The 20,629-nt window shown below is 37.9% G+C and overlaps 1 protein-coding gene across 1 annotated transcript in view; it reads left to right on the plus strand.

The window, feature by feature from the left end:
- The window catches only part of C4H4orf50 (chromosome 4 C4orf50 homolog), a 31,637-nt gene extending 13,679 nt beyond the window's left edge, over positions 1–17,958 (plus strand). The window contains exons 8-13 of the mRNA XM_066317938.1: positions 192–338; positions 4,832–5,008; positions 7,187–7,243; positions 7,609–7,791; positions 16,244–16,486; positions 17,566–17,958. Of these exons, the coding sequence (XP_066174035.1) occupies positions 192–338; positions 4,832–5,008; positions 7,187–7,243; positions 7,609–7,791; positions 16,244–16,486; positions 17,566–17,958 (1,200 nt within the window). The remainder of the gene's footprint in view (positions 1–191; positions 339–4,831; positions 5,009–7,186; positions 7,244–7,608; positions 7,792–16,243; positions 16,487–17,565) is intronic.
- Positions 17,959–20,629: the final 2,671 nt, after the last annotated feature.

A 20,629-nucleotide genomic window follows, 5' to 3' on the forward strand; every position in this document is an offset into this window, starting at 1 on the left:
TCTAGAGTTGCATTAACGTCTTATGGTCAGATTGCCGTGTATTGTATAACTTCATTTATTTTAATTCGTTTATAACAGTTCAAAAGGTATGATGTAAAGGGCAGCCTCAAATCTGTGTTTGTAAACTTGTATTGAAAAAGGATACCACTGCTGGACTAATTATACTCAGTAATTTTTGTTCTTCCTGTTAGGCTCAGAAATGGTACAGAGAACTTGGCTTTGCTGAAACAAGGTATGAAGAAACCAAAACTCATTTGATGCAGGCTCTCTCAGAATTAGACCGCCTTAAGCAAGAAGTTGGGGACAAAATGCAGGGAAAGCAGCCCTGCAAATCAATGGTATGTATGTAAATGGAATGGAGAAAAGCATGTTCCATGGGAGGGAGTGTTCTGTTTCTGCAGAAACACCCATCATTTGGTACTGGGAATAGATTTGGAGCAAGTATAGAGCCTCTCCAGCCCCTGGAAACTTAAAGAGGAGCAGATGTTATCCAAGGCAGACCATCTGCCTGTAGAATAGTTTATATTGCCCATGCAGAGTCTGGGCTCTCCATGGGCAATATAAACACTTCCCTTTTTTGTTTAGGAGGTCTCTTGTTCTGCTGTCCTTAGCCAAAGTCATCTTCAGGTGGCCTTAATAAAAGCTCTTGGAGGAGTCTGCAGTGTTTCCAGTATTTGGCCTTTTTGCCCTGATTTCATGCCTTGTAGCCCTGATTGCTGGATTTGGACAGGCAAAATGACACTGTGGACAGATGGTATGGATTAAAGTCAAAGTCTTTAATGGACGCACATGGCCCAAATATGTGTCCCCAAAATCGTGGAAATCTTTCCATCACATGGAGGAAAGTCTCATTGGAATGTGTTTATATCATAGGAATTGTGATTTTGCTGTAAATAAAAGTTTTTCAGGTTCTCTGTCTTGATACAGGTTTATGTTTTCTACCAAAACAAAGTGTTTTATGGAAAGATTTTTAATTACTGAATAATCTTCTGGAAGCAGCTATTATAAAGACTTTTCAGCTAACCCTGAAATTATTTTTGCCCTCCTTTACTGATAAGCTGCAAAGAAGAAATACTCAATTTCTACCACTGGAAAACACATTCATGGCAGTCTACAAATATTTGTAAATTCATTTTGAACAGGTTAGATGGATATGGCTTTAGAAGAAAATAGAAGCCAATTCTGAAAAATATAAGGATTTTGAGATCAGTTCATTTGCCTAAATGTCACTTTATCCGAGTTAAAGGCCTTAGGGCATCCTGGCTGAGGGTGTAGGTAGCCACCTGGAAGTCCTAGGCAGTTATTTCATGTTAGCTTGTACACACTATGTGGCACTATGGGCTGGTGTTTAGACAGCTGAATTCTGACATTTAAAGGAAAAAGAAGTGCAGATTTTTCATATTGTTGTGTTGTATTGGCATGTAACATCCTTAACATCCTAATCCAATAGAATCTATTTCAAGCACGAAGAAACTCCCAAATTGTTTGAAAATAAAAAGAAATGTGTCATGTGGGTTTTTTTTTAACTAGCAGTTGACATTTTGGGTGTATTTTTTGGAAATGGACTTTAATCCTTTGTTTAGGGACAGTCTGGGGCAATTATTGTTTATTATGTTGGTCAATGAAGTAAGATGTTAATTATTCCTATGACTCATGTGGGAATAAAATTAATAGACCTTGACAGAATGTTTTTGCACTGCAAAAAGTGCAGGTCAGCCTTTCACTGAAAAACCCTGCCACTTTTAAACCCCTCCAACAACTTACTTTTTCAAACTAGTGTTTATTGATCAGTAGTATATATTTATGCAATACTGTGATGCTGTTTGATTTAGGTCTGACTTCTTCATCCAATTGAACTATTTCTAGGATTGGTGTCAAATTTTTGAATACAAATGTCTCATTCCAGGGTCAAGGATGCAGTCCATGTACATCACAGAACTGGGTTTGTACGTCAGTTGCACTATTTGATGGCAGAACTAATTATCTGCATAACTCAAGTCCATTATGTTTTAACCAAATAAAATAGATTTTATTTGGTTTAGCAAGTAGTACAATAGAAAATAGAGATATATATCTTAACAAAGGTCAACTTTATTTCAATAATTCACTTTTAAAATAAACTTTTTAATATACACCAAGCTGTTGATAGTGGGTGTGTGAGGCCTTAAAATGCAAGTTTTTCTTGATTAAAAAAAAAAATAAAAATAAAGGAGACTTTTTGTCACAAAAAAGATCGTAATCTACTTTTCTAGCATCATGTCACTTCCTGAGGGCAGTTTTGTTGACTGGTAATCCAGTTTTTATTTTCAGTTAGTTGCAACCCTTGACCAAAATTCTTTTTCATTACTCAGAGTTACTAACAACTAATACAGTAACTAATACCTTATAGAGTAAATCACTGTAATTTATGCTTTTTCCTGTTCTAAAATTCATTTTTCTGGACTACCTCTTGCTGCAATGCTTGAAAGAAATTAAGATGTCAGTACTCTGGGCCTAGAACCCAAAGTGTTTGAAATATGCTCTGAGTGTGTAATTTAGAACTTTTTGCATTTCTTATGTTCTACTGGCCCTGCTGCCCGGGGAGACCCTATTTGTCACCTGAGACTCCATTAGACTGTTATGATATTATTCATTACAAGTAAAAGATAGTATATTTGAAGCTTACTGATAGGACTCTATTTCAGTGAAGTTGCTAACAGGTGAAACATGCTTTAGCCTAGGAGTGTTTTGGTGAGTTTTCTGAGATGTTGAGGTGGCCTTCTGAGCAGTGTTGCTGTGGTTGAATTTAAGAGAAATATGGGGGTGAGCAAGAAGGATGCAGGGTACTGTTTACATCTTTAAAAATTAATGGAAGAATTTTGCATGAAATGCACACAGTGAATAAGGCACCAGGCTTCCCCAGTGAACTGCTGATGACTGTCTGCAAAAAAAGGCCTGTAGCAAAAAAGGTCATAACCTCCTCATTTTCTCACTAGGTTTCAGACAAGCACAACTCACATAAGAAGAGGAAGATACAGGCTTTATTTTTAATGTTTAGGCAACAGCTTCAAAGACTAGTGATCTTGCCAGGTTTTACAAGAATGCAGTGTGTTAAATGCTGTGTTTTAGGCTTAGTTATCCTTCAGTTATTTCCCAGTCCCAGCTGCTGTGTCCCTCATTCTTCTGGAGCTTGACTACATAAGCTGTGGTCACTGCAAACTGGGACATCTGAGAGAGTGCTCATGTATAAATCCTGTATGCCTCATTTGTGCATTGAAACTACAGAAAACTGCTAGTGGGTCAGCAAAATGCAAAAGGAAAGAGCCAACTGTTCCCTGTCTCTAACCTTCAAGCAGTTGTTTTATTTCCCCGCCTTTTTTTATTTCCATAAAGCATCTTCAGTTAAGGAGTGTTTCCCTTTTGGTTTTAACATACTTTTCGTGTGGGAAAGAAGATAAGGGAAATACCATGTCGTGGACTTATCCTTATGCTTTTGTCCCTGCAGCCCTGGTCTAAGCCATCTTGATGTGTCCAGCTGTTCCTATTGTTCTCTTGACACAAGAGGGAGCCAAAAAGTTTGGTACAAAGCATTCGACCTGCTCCAGTGCTGTGCACAGAGGATTCTCTTCACGAGGAAGAACACTGTGACAGTGTCATATTTCTGTTTTACTCTGCCTTGCAATGATGGGTTGCAGGCAGAGTAATGTGATCGATCAGTTCAGTTTGCTTTTCCCTATGGAATGGTGCCTTCAGTGTGCTGTAGTCACGGGTGTCAAGGCCATAAGGGCTTCCCAGAAAGGCTGAGAAAAATTTACCATGGTGTTGTTCATCAGGGCTGAGTATAAGCTTCTCCCTCAGTTGTATCAGTGTTTGTAACCATTAAAATCAAACATCATTCTGTTTCTTCAGAAATTTATATGGTTTTATCACAGAATATCATGGGTCCAACTATTAATTTTAGCCTAATCTTTTAGACTTGCTTATATACTGATATTTATTTTATCAGAAATCTTGACCAGATGTGTATATCAACTCAATATTTTTTTTAATGTTATAGCATAAGTGTTTTTCAGGATACTTCCTTCTCCTTCAGATTTTCCTTATTCTAGGTCTATATGTTTAATCAGACAGTGTCACTTGTAGGAGCTGACCTTATGATGCTGACCATCAATCTAAAGCTCTGACTAATCCTTTAAATCTGAGTGCATGAAATTGGGGAGAAAAGAAATTGGAGAGTGGGGGAGGAGGAGTTGAATTTAGAAGCTTCTCTTTCCACTTGTTCTATATCACTATTACTACATTTTAACGTAAAAAAAGAATTTTATAAAGTTTTACTCAAGATCTGATTGTTTTATTAATAATCTTTCAGAAAAAAAATAAATATTTGGCAGAGTGGAATTATCTCTCTGAGATAAATATATGTAGAAAAACAAGAGACATATTGTATTATACAGCTTCTTGTTGGAGCAGGTGACTGGGAACTTCTGTGGTTTTTTCTTGCTCACTATGTGACAACAGGTTGGTCACTTCATCTGCCTTTACCCAGTTTTATTAAATCATAACAATACATATATTTAAGTTGAAGAAATTTCGTGAAAATCCAATTCTGTGCCTGTTCTCACAGGGGTCAAGTACTCTTCACATATAAAGTGTTTAAATTAGTGCAAAATAGTAGTGCTATTATGTTTGTGAAGTTTTGGGAACATACATTTTATAACAGCTTCCTTTTTTTTTATGTGAAAGGTAGGTAGTTATATTTATTGAGAAACTTTGTGGTATAAGACATGATTAAGAATATTTTTGTTATTTTATACACCTAAGTTGAAAATCTGTTGTTTTTTTTTCTCTCTAGCCTGTGTTCACTTTGAAGGATGCCCAGGAAAAAGAGGTGAATAAAATAGCCAGTAAGAGATTAGAGCAGCAAGTGTTGACCTTGAAAGCCCAGCTCAGAGACCAGGCTGCATTACAAAATCAGTTTCATGACTTGCAGAATGAAGTGAAACTCCTTCAGGCTCAGCTACGTGAAAAGGTAAAAAAGTTGTTTTCTGTGTGCTTATATGTGAGCTTAGACTTAAGATCTTACATCTCTCTTGTAAAGGGAGTAGCAAAATAGTCTTCTTTCCTGGGAATGAATCTGAGGTTAATTAAATTGTTTCCAGGCATATAAAAGAAATCCTGACTTCAGAGAAATAGAGAAAAGATGTAAACTGCCTGAGTGATCTATGCTATCAAAAAATAACAGATGATCATGAAAGTTCAGTCTCTGCTCTAATTAATCCCTGTAGTGTAATGCAAGCAGTCATGTTGAAACTCTTTACAGAGCCACCTCCTTGTCTTAAATTGTCAGGATTTTTTAACATTCCCAACTCTCTTGTTCCACTATATCAGATTATGAAACTCCAAGCTAATAATAGAATTTTCATAGAGTTTTCCTAACTTTTTTGTTTCATCTGCTAGGGTTACACTTGAAAAGGTTCAGTGAGATATTTTCATATAGGTGTGTGGTTTGGATTTTTGTCATAGTTATTCTGATGAGGACCCCTTTGTATGCACAGATGTACTTAGACAAGCAGTTTTTAAACTTGTGCAACTTTCACCTGGCAAACCAGAGCAGGTAGATTAAGATCTCCAAAGCTGCTGCCTTACAGTGTGATAGAAAAGCTGCTGCTGTAAGTGTGACTGCAGCTACTGAAGTCCTGGGTGGAAACAAATTCCTCCTAGGACTTCTTTCCCTCAGATTTTCTTTCCTGTTGGGAGCTATATTGTGGAACGGGATGATAGTTACAATATGAGCCAAACTGGAATTGCCCATCAGACTCTGAAATAACTAGTAAATGGCGTGTTCTCAATAGTGCTCTTTGTTCTTCATAGCCTGATACAATGGCTAGAACATGCTTCTCCTCTGTCAATATTCTGAAATACAGGAGATTGTTGTCCTGTCCCTACTGGGAAAAATTTTCACTCTACTTTCTCCACAGTAAACCATTCTTTCTACAATTTTGATCTGTTTTGTTGTTGTTTGTTTGTTTGGTGGTGGTGCTTTTGTTTTGTTTTTCCTGGCCTCATCTTGTGCTTTGATTTGCTCTAAGCCAGTCCTGTAAAGAGGGTTAGTGGCTTCTGTCAGGCATGGGTTAGGGGATGCCTCTTAGAAGAATGGTGCTGATCAAATTAAACTGTTTTGTATTCTTTGGTGTCTTACCAAATGGTAGGTGAGTAAAGGGTGAGATGTGCTGTCCAAATAAATGGAGAAATCCTAATTGTTCTATTGCATCAGCAAGATGTGTTGCTCCCTGACTCATCATGAATTGAATATCTGCAGTGCAGGAACCTACTGCCAGCTCTCTCTTTTTTCCCCCAGTTCTAGTGCAATGTAAAGACATGTTTCCCCTGTCCTGCCTGCTCTGATTCCTCCCAAGCCCACAATTTATTAGCTGAGGACCATGTGACCTTTCACAGCATAACTGAGTTCTCATAATGGAGGCTTTTTAAATGATTTATATAATATATTTACTGTAAACTTTATAGAAGTATAAATTATCAGGCAAAATAAATGCAAAGGAATCTGTACTTTATTGTCAAATATACTGTATTGATTCAATATGGTAATGGATTTTATGTGGCAACATACTGGGTTTTTTCTGCATGTATCAGAAAGGAGAGTTACCATGAGTAGATTTTAGTCATAAGGTACAGACTAAGTAATCTGACCCACCCTGCTTCACCTCGTAGTAGAGGACTTGTATCAGCTGTATCAGAGTAAAAGGTTGTTGATGTTTACTTTTCAGAGTAGAATATATATGCAGAAAATTTCTCCTCTTTTCTCTATTTTTACAATATAATATTGATAAGGAAAGGGAATATCTTTCCCCAAAGAATGTTTTGGGAGATTCACAGAGTAAATATGAACATGAGTACATAATGAAGGATACCAAGTCTTTAATGTGATGCTGCTTTGATTAAATAACCTCACTGATATAAGGCTCCATCTCAGAGCGTTCAAAGCCTTTGTTAATTTTTAAGAGCAATGCTAATGTTTTAAGGGCAGTGTTTGTATGCCAGAGCTTATCTGTGTGCAGCCAATGCCTTTACACTAATTCATCTTGTTTGTGATACAGGGTCACACAGACCTCGAAGTCAGGTCTAAAATATAAAAAAACTGCTAGAGATTCTTGAATAAATTTATGCAGGATATTTTTCAACTTTTCAGGAGAAAGAACTGCAGAAGAGAAAGTCTGAAGTGAAGTTGACATTAGCTCCTCTGAAGGTACTGTGTTTCCCTGAACATTGATTCAGAATCTACCCAAGCAGGCTTCTGTGTCTGTGCCTTCCTTCTGCACTTGTCCCTGATTAGCTGGATGCTTCTGGGCTTTACCTTAGGCAAGGGCTCACTGACATTATTGCAAGGTTACTTTCAGCCTATCAAAAGGGGCACCTTGCACATACATCTCTTTCCAGTTTATCTGTGCATATGTATTGCTCTTGAAGGTGTGGAGGCATCCAGTAATGTAGAGATACAGGAATACAGTCTATAGCTTTGGGTCAAAACATGTGGAATTACAGATCAGACACAAAATATAGTCTTGCAGAAATGACAGAAGCATGGAATGTTTATGTGTTCATGCCACACAGGCTAAGCTGGCTTGCCTCACCCAAAAGTGCCAGGAAAGGAACAGCTTCATTAGGAAAATGCATGACGAATTCCACAGGCAAGGATTTATTAACTCTGCATTTGATGAAGAGGTGAAGAACTTGGTGAATGACGTGACCCTGGCAGAGTACATGGTTGCTTTTACACCAATGAGTGATCAAGAGGTAAGTGCTCATACTTCCTTGTAGGATAATCATGTTTACACTATTAATTAAATGCTGGTTTTCTGTGTTTATTGAGACTTAATGTGTAATTATAAAATATATTTCATTGCTTAATGTAAGTATGGCTTCAGACAAATCAGTGGAGTTGGCCATTTTTCTATTATTGTAGGCAGGGTCTAAATTTCAGGAGCTTGAGGCAAAGTGCATTGAAGTTCCATGCAAGAAACACTCCCCTGATATTTTGACTAAGTATCAGATGGACAATGCAGCACATATTACCCAATTTCATTTTAAATATGAATTTGCATTTCTTTTCTCCACAACACATTGTTTCAGATTTCTGAAGAAGTCAGAAAAAAAAAGGTCAACAGTGAATATTTTAAGACTTAAGTCAACTCAGTGGACATTTGTATTTGAAAGGAAGTTAGTCACTTGTGTTTCTCTGGCAAGGCAAAAATGGGAAGCAGTGTGTTTCAAACCTGGTTCTATTCAATATTGTTATTAATATCTTGGATGCTGGGAATAAACTTCCTAATTTTGGAGTAGCACCTACTTGAAGATATTCTTAAGGACAGGAATCTCCATCTGGCAACCTGAAGAAACAGGAACTCCCTTGCAGCACTTCAGTGTCCATCAACAAGTTCCTTTTCTTTTTGATTTTATGTTTCAGCCTGTAAAAGTGCCCAACAATGTTTGGTAATTTTTGTGTCAAGTACACTCAAGTAGAATCTTTTTGGTTAAAAGTGGGGTAGGGGGAGGAAACACTGTGTGTTACATATTTGTATAATATTGTGTGCTTGTCACAACAGAACACAGAATATTGGTTCTTACTATATGTTGTACTTCAGCTAACACAGCCACAAAATGAATACATAAAAATTTATCTTAACGACGCTTGACATTTTTACCAGCAGAAGATGCTCATAGTGGACATGTAATATAGTAAATCCACAGGCTTTTTTTTCTGATGATTTTGCATTTTTACACACTGAATAGTATTCTGTATCATGTTGATATGCTAATTCTTACAGTGTTACTAAGTGTTGCAAACTATCGCTCAGTCATACTTGTTTTTGTGGCCAAAAAGCAATATAACTGCATGTTAAGGGAAAGGTGGATTGATTCCTGGTTGCAGGACTCTGTGGCTGGCTGTCTCCTTTGAGTACCTCATGTGTGGGTCCACCCAAGCTCCCACTGCACTGTTAGATGTGACAGTGGCTAGGAACTCATCTGTCAGAAGGGAGATAGTACTCCACTGCCTTCAGACTTTTTCTCAGACATTGCTGTGATAGATGAGTATTAGTAAAGCTTACCAACACAACAAATATCAAAATACTGTTCACACTCACACTGTCCCCTAAGCATTCAATTATTACAAAACTTAGCAGGTTCAACGAGAGAGAAATAGATTAAATATATATTCTGATAGTCAGTGAACTTATCTGCAGCATAGAGCCCCATATTAAATCCCCTGCTTTGATAGGTATTTAGCTGTTCATACTAAGCAGAGCACAAGCCCCTTCCCATGGTGTTCAGCTCAGTAGTGGGCAGAGGCCTCACTCAGGCTCAGGCACAAATAGGATTCAAACCCAGGGTTTTTTATCACGCAGAGAACAAACTGGCTCTTGCTGGGTGTCTTGACACTGAGCTTAAGGCTCTTCTGGTCTGTGATAAGCAGTTCCACATCTAAGAGGGGGAAACTTTCCTATGGGGTTTGTATGTTCCCATAAAAAACATATATTTCTATGCATCAGGTTTCCAGTGGAAGACCCTTCAATGAAAAAAAAGTCCAAGTTTCACTACTAATAATTTAATAATGGTTACAATAAAAAAAAAAAAAAAAAGAAAAAGAAAAGAGACTGTTTCATATTCATATGATACATTCCTTTGGTTTAAAAGATCTTGTACTGAATTCTGTAGACATATGTTGAAGTGAACTGACTTTTCATCTTAGAAGTTTTATTTCTTGCTTTCAACTCTTATTCTCACTGGACTTCACATCTAAGATTCTAGAGCTATGCCCAACATTCGCTTACATAAAATTCCTTTGAAACCTCATTCCTTCCTTCCCCTCAGTTTTTCACTGCCGCAGCATTACAAATTGACATTTGAATTCTACTATAAAAAGCTTAGTGGATTGCTTTTTTGTTTGCTTTTATTTTCCTTCTTAAATTAAAGATTTGATATTGACTTTATTCATTACTGGACCCAGTAACAAATGGAAGCCTGTCACACATTGCCAGCAAACCTCTCTGCCTTGATTTACTGATGAATTTTAGCTCAAAGTTTGCAGTGATGCGTGAAGAGCTGGGGACTCTGTACTCAATTCAGTGCCTGGCCTTTTGTAGTTCAGTAAAAAAACTTTGAGTCATGTTCTTAGAGAAAAAATTAGTTCATGGTTCATAGTTAAGAGCTCTTATTTTTTTTTTCTCCTTTCATCTGTATGTGGAATTACATATGGAAGTGATAGAGCTTCTTCAGTGAGCTGGGATGCCCCAGCTTCAGTGGGCACCACCAAGTTACTCATGCCTACAGACCAAGCCAAACTTCAGTTCTTTGCTTATTCAGGACACAGTGGATGGTTGATCATTTCCTTCTGTTTGCCAGAAGTATTTTCTCCATAATTTTCATCCCAATTAAAATACTAAACCACAAACATGGTGTTGTGCAAAGCCCACTGTCACTGAGCTTCTCCTCAGGTTTCACTTTCAGTGTTCAATGCTCAGCTCTCAGACATGATGAATCCCTGTTGTCCCTGTGGCTTTAGTTTGCTGACTAACTCAAGACTTCCATCAGTTCAGTTCAGCAGAGCAGCATACCTTTTGAGGCTTGTCATTCTTAGTTATTTTCACAGCCCAGCATTACATTCAAATGTTTGGAGTGAGAAATAAAATTTGCTTGAATCATATAGTATCTCATAATTTTGTTCTAGCAGTGCACTCTTCATTGAGGTCAGATATATGCTATTGTAACGTGTTCATAAAAGAAAGCCAGTTTTTCTTCTCTTAATAAGTCCCTGTAAAGAGGAATAGATTTTGAATTACTTTTCCTCACAATAAAATTGTACATGATTAAGCTCTTTATTTGTAATTTAGCTTAATTGAACAATTTAGTGTAATTTAATTTAATTTTACTGTTTTTTTATCATAATAAACATATATGATTGCACAGAAGGGGTTTTATTTCAATTCTTTTTCATCCACCACCTATGTCACTGTGGTGAAAGCAAAAATTCTGTGCAGGATGGTGAACAAATGCTGCCTCAGCTTTGAAAAGAATTGTCTTTTGGGCAGACATTGGAATGACAATGTGTGTCTAATATGGACTTGAAATTTTTGGAGGCACGCAGAAGTTGATTTCTAAGGCTTTGTGATATATTCTCTTTTTAAAAGACTTGAGAAACTATTGCAGCCCCTTAGAGTGGAGCCATAATAAATTTTGGTAATAGAAATTATTTAAGGCTTTGTCTTGTTTTGTGTCTAGAAAATAAAAGAGCATTTTATTGGCTGAAGAGGACACATTCCTGGGGCAAGGGCTGCCTCCAGCAGGTACACATGGCACTCAGCACAGTGCCAGAGATGGGATTCACATGCCCAGTGTCAGACACAGAATACGTATCCACATTTGGCCTTTTGTCATGTCCCATTTTAATCACCTCCTTTTGAATGCTGATTTTTTTTTTTTTTTAAATTGGAAGGACCTTGACCTCATCTTTCTTTTATTGCCTTTGTAGAATGAATTCATGGACATTATTAACAATTATTGTTTTTCTGCCTTTCCCAGTGAAAAGACCACAGGACAGTATTCATCAACTGATCTTGGACGTTCATGTTCACAAAACATCTAACAAAAAAGGACTGGGACTTGGCTTTGCAACAGCTGCTTTACTCGGGATGGTAAAAGTAGGAAGCAAGAGAAGATGTTCCAGATGAGTAATGGAACATGTGAAAGAGGAGGCTCAATTTTTTCCTGAGTTTAAGTGTCTACTTGCAGTTTAAGAACCAGGTTTTACCCAGTCTGGCTGGCTTGAACATGAGTCAGTGTCCATGCTGCTTTTGATGGATCATAGAACCACACCAAGGAGCAAGTGAGCTTGGCTCCCCTTTTGTATGGACTCAGCCCAGCCAGTACAGTTGTGCAATATTTTGGGCCTTTTCTCTTTCTTTTGGGCGAGGTATGGAGAAAAAGGAGTATGTTTGATCCTTTCCCTCAAATGTTTAAGCCAACAGCCTCTGTCTGGATATCTGTAATGGAAAATGCTGCTCATCCAATTTCTCTTGTGCTGGAACACTTTGGCCTGATGATGTATTTTATATATTCTTTCCATAGTGGATTTGAAACCATTGTGGCTGTTTGTCCTCATTTCTTGGGGCTGAAAGGGAATTTTTGCAAGGAATGTAGGGATAAATGGTAGTGCTTTTTAATGCTCTTCATGCAGTCATCTTAAACGTTATGGATGGAAAGCTCCAGGCAAGGAATGTGTCCAGTGCAGCAAATTGTGTTACAGAATAGGGATTAAATGTGCAGAACAGCATAGCTTAATTCTTTCTGTCAAGGGATTTCTTCTGAGATATGTTTTGGTAGAACAGTGCTTTTTGTTTGTTTATTAGGTTTTATTTCTACTCATTATTTTGCCAGAAATCACTTACTGCTTTCCAGTAAACCGTATTTGGAGATAATAGGCCTGAAATAAAATTCTCTGATGCTTTCCTTAAGGTCAGAGCCTTTTCTGGCACTGAGTATGAGATACATTTCCTATATGATGTCTGTACTTCCGACAGTCACCTGTGGTAGTTTATCTATTTATTTTCATAGTTAAAACAGAGAAAGACATGCTTCCAAGGAATTATCCTGCCCATGCTATGTATCTGCTTTAGGTAGGTGCAGATGACTGAGCACTGACAGGCTGCTCAGAGAGGGAGTGGAGTCCTCACAGCCTCTGGAGATCTTTACTGAGCCCTCACTGGAGATCTTCAGGAACCATCTGGACACGATCCTGTGCCCTGTGCTCTGGGATGGCCCTGCTTGGGCACGGAGGGTGGACCAGATGACCACTGTGGTCCCTCCCAGCCTGAGCTAACCTGAGATTCTGTGATAAGGTGGGAAGAGCTGTAGAAGTTGGACTCCAGTGGTTGTCAAGGAGGCCAAGGGGAGATATGCTTTGGTTTGGTGAGTCCCACCCTCAGAAGAGAGAAAGTATTTAACTTTGGGCTTTCAGTCTTTTTGGGACAAGGCTGATCAAGAGCAAGGAATCTTTCAAGACTTAAGGGTTTTTTTGCAGGAAGAGGCTTTTTTTTTTACCTGACAGTACAAAAAGCATGCCTTGAATCACTGGAATTCCAAGTAGATAAAAGAGTGAAGTTATTTAGTAATTTTTTTAAACAAGGGTAAAGTCTATTGCTGAGATGTTATTTTTGACCATTAGAGAAATTATTCAAAATACTGAGAGGCTTGAAATACAGATTCCAAAAAGTTAGTGGCAGCCCAGCCTTTCCAGGGAAATAACTGATAAAGCTGTTCAAGAATTATTTAAGTGGATGTGTGGATAGAGGGGATCTCAAGAATTTATGGTGACTGAGGAGAAGGTTAGTGTCCTTTGAAAGTAAAATTTGGTTTAGTTGACAAGATTTAGATCTATTTCATGACTGCATAATACAGATATTTTAATAGTGGTTTTTGCTGTAGTTCATGGGCAACAGCATGTGTTTCTCTAGAGTAGCACATGCCAATACATTCGAAGCCATGACTAAAAAAAAGAAAAGCATTACAAATTAACCTGCCTTAATTTTCTGATAATTGAGAGAATTTAGATTAACATAAAATGTACAATTAAAAACATGCAGGTAAATTAAAAAATTTTCATCTTCTCTCTGAAACCAGTGTCTTATTTTTTGTAGTGTTGGAGGAAGCTGATGTTTTTTTCATTTCAGTAGCAATCATTTCTAGAACTTGGCATTATGTAAGTTTATATTCTTCTCAGTTTGGTCAAATAGCACAATATTTTCATTTCTTTCTGGGTGGGGTAATTTGTGGAAAATTGAGAGAAAAGCAAAAAAAATAGAAAAATAGAATAAATATAGTAAAAATAATAATTGTAAGAAGAAAGGACCAACATGAAAAAGAACAAGTTGATGTCTGGGCATTGAGACAGAATTTTGCTTAGCTGCATCCTTAGTGCTATAGGAAATGCAACTTTAGTGCTAGCCTTATGACACACCAGAGATGAGTCATTTGAGAGAATCATACCAACTTTTGAATATAGTGCAGACTATACTGTGAAGTCTTTGTCAGGGTAGTAGCATCTTCACTCACTTTGCACTAACCGTGCTTTATGCTGAGTGTCACTACTTTGGCTGCAGAACAATTTGCTAATTCCGAGAGGCAAAAGGGTTTGTGGGGTGAAGAGTTGAAGGAAAAGAATGATCCTGCAAGGAGATTATTTTTCTAGGAATTATTTGTGCCAGCGTCACAGCTTTGATTTGGGTGTGTGGTTTTTATTCTGCCAGCTTTACCAGCTCCCCTGCCTATGAGCAGGACAGTGATTTGCCTTTGCATGGGTCATTGAGCTCCAGGACTTATTCTGCTCCTGCTCACTTTCATCTATCACCACAAATGCCTCTAACTGTGCTTCCTGTAGGGAGGAAATTCTCATCAAATAATTTTAGATCCGATATCTTCATGCCTCAAAACATTTCAGGGCTGACCTTTCATCGCTTTAAGCCAGCTGGCATTTTTTGTGAGTGATGGGGAGAGATACTGCACTTGTAACCTTGGTTAGAAACCAAGGACTTCTGGAACTGCCTTGGGCTCATATGTTTAGAGGGGAACATGCAAATGTATAGCTTTCACTTTGCAACTGATCTATGCCTGCAATGCTAGGATATGTTTGGTATTCATGCCACCTTGCCTAAATAAATGCAGCATCCAGACAGTATCACAAGCCCCCTCTGTAATCAGCACAGAGAAAACAAATACTTTAGAGAGGAGCAGCAATCTAAATTCTGTGCCCCAAACTGCCCAGTATGGGTGGTCTTTCCATTCCTGGACGTGCCTGCCTTGTTCCCTGGCCTGTTGTTCTGCCTGAAATAAAACATCCAGGTGGTAGCTGCTCCTGGGCAGTGTCATGCTCATGTTGGGTACTTCAGGGAGACCAATGGCCACAATTAATCAGAACTGAATCCCTCTGCTTGTGGTGGGGAGTCAAGAACAGGAGGTGAAATGGCAGCAACAAAAACACCGTGTGTTCTTCTTCATGTCATAATAGAACTATATTTAGATGCAGGAGCTTGTCAATAAATACTCATCTTTCTGTTGGGTCATTTCAGAGCAATCTTACACTGCTACTGCATTTCAGAGTCCTTTGATTTTTCTTTTTTTAAATGGACACAAGTGGTATAGCTAATATTCAATAAACATGTGCAGATCAAAACCAATATATTATTTTAAGTGAAATGTTTTAAGTGTTTCTTAAAATGTTGTTACTAAAAATGTTTTAAGTAATTCTTCCTGACCCGGTGTATATATGTATCTCTAGTTCGGGAGCTTTTGCAAGAGACTAATGACAACGAGATGTTAATGCATAATGAGATGTATTAATTTTAGAAATAAATAAATAACTCTTCAAAAGCCAAAAGGCTGAAATGGCAAGGCTTGCAATCGCTAGACAAAATGCAATACGGATCTGGTAGCTATTATAAATTTTGTTTTGGATGATAAAATGCTACTGCCCTGTAGTAGTAATTAGGATTCAGGGAAATCTACTCCTGCTTGCAACTATTATGAGCATGTGCATAATTAAACTTCCATTTCTCTCTTAAATTCGTCTGCAGCTCAGTGAAGATATTCTAAAAAGATAGTTTGCTGTGGTGTTAAAGTTGATTTGGAGACAAAATAAGATCAAGTGAATTAATAATATTTTTGTTTCAAATAGGAGGGTATGCGTAAGAGGTCATGGAGTTGAACTAACACAGTTTTGGAGTCTGTTCAGCTTAACTTTCTTGAACATTTATAAGTAGACAAACCTGAAGCAGTTGTGTAGTATGGAGAAAAATATGTGTGTAAAAGAATCCTGTTAGAAATTTTGAGGTTCTTCAAGAGAAATTAGATAATTTTTAAGATTAGGAACTACTTCTAGTTTTCATCTAGGTTTTCTTAATATCTCAAGGCAAATTTTCAGTTGCAGTTAATGCTTAGAGATATTTTTTGTTTTGTTTTGGGGATGACTTGTTGAATACAGGATTCTTTATTTAGAGAGGTGCAGGAATGCTCCACATCTGAAATAATTGGTATGTTATTTTCCTCCGTATTTTGGTAAATTTAGTTTATTAACAGGTAATTTATGTGAATATTTCTTTTAGTGAACTCATCAAAATGGCTTCCAGTAATCCAAAATGAGCAGCACTGGAAAACTTAATCTGTCTTGAATTTCTTAAAATGCTATTTTCTCTTGCAGATGCTGCCTTCCTCCACGGACGTTTCACAGGCTAATGGACAGTCAGAGGATCATGTGGCACATGCCAAAGGGAATGGGATGAGTGTGTCAGTATCTGCAAACTCTCAGCCAGGGATGGATGGCCCCCACAGTTCTCCCATCATCCCAAACATGTGTGCTGCTTCTCCTGCTGGAGTAACAAGCCCAGAGAGGATCACGGCCTTGCATCAAGAACTGAGAGAAAACCATCACAAAAATTGCCAGGTCAGTAAAAGTTTTCTCACTGTTTTTAGGTTAGTGACATCTATTCTTGGCAGAAGATACAGATGTTTGTGTGTTTCATTCCGGAGATGCACAGTTGATTGTTAGTTTAGATGAGCTGACAATAATAAATGTTTAATATTGTTCATTATGCATTTTTTTCCCATTGTTTAAGAGGGGCTTGGGGCTTGTAAAAATCATTAAAAGATTTTGTTTTCATCTATGGTAAGATAACCTTTGCAAATTTTTGGATGTTTTAAAAAAAGTTGTTGATCTTGTCTTACCTTTTTTCCCCTCCAATTCTATTTTTTTTTTTTTTGTGATCCAATTATTCCTATGCCCTGAAGCTCTTTATAGTAATTTCCATTAACTGCAGGAATCCTGTTAAGAACAGAGCTGATCAATTGCAATTGCATTTGTAACAGTCTGCTGCTAAACTAAACACGCAAGAGATTTCAGCCTCTCTGAGACAACATAACCTCTTCAGACTTGTATGGAAACAAAATTCAAATATCCAATTACTGGAGCCAGTTAGGTAGAGTAGTTAAAAATATTACTCTAGTGAATTTCCTTTATAATCTTGGATTAAAATAAATGCAATGAAACAATTAAAAGCATAGTTTTTGCTTTTGGCATTAATGAAAAGAACATGCAAGATACTGAGATTTCCTTTTAGTTAAGCAATTTATTATGCAATGAAATGGTGACTCAGAATTCTGATAACATGTTTCTTAGTCCAGGGCATATATGTAACAATTCAAATCAAGTTTCCTGGTCCTTTTCCCTCTCACGCTCACACTCACACATAAAAAAGAGAAATGAAAATATGGCCATAAAAGAAAACTATTACGAAGAGCAGAATGCAAGCAGCTCTTTGATTGATCTTCATGAACTCAGAGATTATTTTTTTATGTAAAACATATGAGCTTTAATTAAATCCCAGTGAAAGCAGGGCATGGGCCTCTTGTACAGTTATATGGGAGGCTGTGGCTGAAATCAGCCACAACGCACCAAGTGTCCTGGATACGTACAGCAACCCACTGGGACATCCAAGGTCATGATTTCTGTTCTTTCCTCCTCAGATACCTTCAGTTGTCCCCTCCAGCTCAGTCCCGTGGGCTGGTCCCAAGCTGCCCCTGCTCCAGGAGGAAGCCCCTTGGCCTGTGCTGTCGGGGCTGGAGGATGCTGCGGTGGCCCCGGAGCGCGGCCGCGTGTGCTGGGCCACCAAGGGCAGGGGTCGGCTGTCCAGACATGATGATGTATTTGGGGGTCAAATAGGAAATCAGCATGCAGGTGCTGCTCCCCAGGGAATGGAACACAAAAATGCCATTATGAATAAGGCATGGCTCTCTAGAGAAAAAACAGATGGCTCGACCTCAGCTACCACAGCAGAAAGCTATTTGCCAGACGTGTTGTCAGCAAGTAATAAAGGTCGATATCCTGTGGGGAGAAATCAGCTGCATGGGAAAGAATGAAACCTGCAGAAATAAAATAAGGTAAACGTCTTAGCAATGTGATTTTTTTCAATTGATACAAAAGCACTTTTTTTTTTTTTAAATCACAAATATTTTACATGAAAAATCACAGATTTTAGCATGGCCTAGGAAGTAGTGTGAGATGACTGGAAAATTGACATGGAAAACAGCTGTGATATTTTTATGATGAAAATTTCATAGAACATTTGATATCACTGAAACACATGGATTTTTCATTAGCCAGGCCGCCTCCCCATTTTTTGTTCACTTTTTGTTGGAGATTTGATTTTCATTTAACTGAAACTGTGAAACAATCTACTAAATCATTTTTGCTTTTATGTATAACCTATTTCTTCAGTGTGCGGTGGCAAGTTCTGAAAGAACATCTCCCTTGTGTGACTATTTCCTTTGGGATTTCAGGAAATGAAGTGTCATGGACTTCCTAGAAATTCATTTTAAAAAAATGTGAGGGTAATTTTTCTGTGTTTCTTTACTCTTAGGATATCTTTTAAAAATTATCTTTTTTTTTTTTTAATAGGCTAGACTACATCAGGACATTCTGTCTATTGCTGTAGGGGCTAGTATCTGTAAAATAACATCCTTCAATTGTTGCTTTTAATTAACAAATTAGCTTAGCTTGAGTAACTTTACAGTTACTCAAGTGTTCACAGCCACTTTCTTTAGGGGACTGCATGGGCATCATGGTACAGAAATATCTGAGTTCACAGGATGGATGATACCTTGTGCTGCCAAACCCCTGCCATAGGGAGAAGTGTATGGAGTGCCAGGCCACCTGTGCAGACACCACCAGGGCAGCACTTCCTCACAGTCTGCTCAGAAATGGTTGTGGTCTGGGCTGCAGGAGCCTTGGGTGGATCCTGGCTATGAAAGGGAGGAGGGAATATCTGTGCAGGTACATGAGTGCACTAATGCTGGTTGGCTCTGGGAAGTTTAACTGAGTATGGTTGTTAATTCCGCAAAATACTGATTTATACTGTGATCTCACCAGAGTTAATACATTTGGAAAATATCCATTATTCATACATCTTTATAATTTTTCTGTATTTTTCATCACTTTTATTAGAAAAGGACATTCACACGCTGTAATGCATGTCACAATCGCCACACTTCCTCTGCCTCCATTGATTTCCCCAGTTGGTTCACAGTATGTTGCTACTTGTTTTTCGGAAGCCAGAAATAAAATGCTTGGTTTTGATGAAATATTAATGCACACACTCACACTTTATTGTGGAAACTTGCCTTCAATTGCTCAGTAAAGTAGCAATGCAGTTGCTTGAAGCAGTAACTGAATTGCTCTTCATCCAGCATATCTTTACAAAGCACACACCAGATGCCAAGGGAACTAGTCCCTGGAAGTGATGTGGTTGAGTGCTGCCTAAGGAAGAGGCACCAGTGAGATTCCAAAATGTGGGGTTTTGCTTTTATGTGTCTTTTTCTTCTTCCTGGTGCCTGAAGAACTTCTGAAGACAGATATACCTGCTATCCAGCCATCAGCTGTCTTGTCAAGTATTAATATATTTTGATATGCAAAACCACTTGTAAATATTGAACATGGCAACTGTTATGTTGGTAAAACAATACTTTAAGAATTAGCCATTGTGAGCACTTTTTGGAGCTTTATCTTGCTGATAGTAAAATACAGCGCCTGCCAGTTCAGTCTGAGGTCAGATCATAATGCATGGAGTGTGCTAATAATAAGGATATTAATAATAATACTCTCTGATAATATGATAATAAGTCTTTGTTATCCTAGTGAAGTGATCTACTTTGTGTTTGGGGCTATAGTGACTTCCCATGAAATTAAGCCTTTGTCAGTCCAGTCCCTTTCTATCACAGATAAGCATGGTTTATTTTAAGTGTTCAGGCTTCATTTTCAGCTAATTAGGTTATTTGGCCCCGTTCTTCTTCCTCCTGGAACTAATAATTTCCTGAACAAGGGCTTCAGACACAAAGATGTAGATGGAAGAACAGACATTTGCAAGGATATTACCTGCATTGAAGCACTATAATTCAAAATGGACTCAAGCAATTCATCCAGCAAATGGATTCTGTGCTGCCACTTCATTGCTTTGTTTCACAAGTCACAGATTTCAGTTAAAATCCTGTAGTGCCTTGTGATTTTAATTTTTTAAGATATCCATTCTTCCTACTACAAAGCACTGTTTGAAGATATGCAGATACCACCATAATTATTTGGCCAGCTTTTTCAGCTGCCTTTCATTTCTCTTAACTAAAATTTGCTAGTTTGTGCACTACAGTGGAAGGATGGGAATAAATTAGCAGCAATCCTTTTGGAGAGCTGCATGCAGTAGCACTGGAAAAGGTGAGTCACCTACATGTTTCCTTTTTTAAATCTCTGTCTTACTCCATTTTTCCCACTACTGAATGGACAAATGATAGTAAGATCATACCAAGTAATTATGCACTAGTTGATTTACAAGAAGATAAGAGGGTACATTGCACCATCAAACAAGGCCCTTCAAATTCTTTAAACATGGTAATTTATAGGAACCTGACCCAAAATATACAGTGTCAGACCAGATGATTCCTATACTGTTGTCCTGCTGAGCTGAGGTCCTGTGGGAGGCTCAGCTTGCTCAGTGAGTTATACAGGATAATTAATTTTGGCCCTTATTCTGTAAGCTATTTG

Source organism: Sylvia atricapilla, chromosome 4 (genome assembly GCF_009819655.1).
Source record: "Sylvia atricapilla isolate bSylAtr1 chromosome 4, bSylAtr1.pri, whole genome shotgun sequence".
NCBI lineage: Eukaryota > Metazoa > Chordata > Aves > Passeriformes > Sylviidae > Sylvia > Sylvia atricapilla.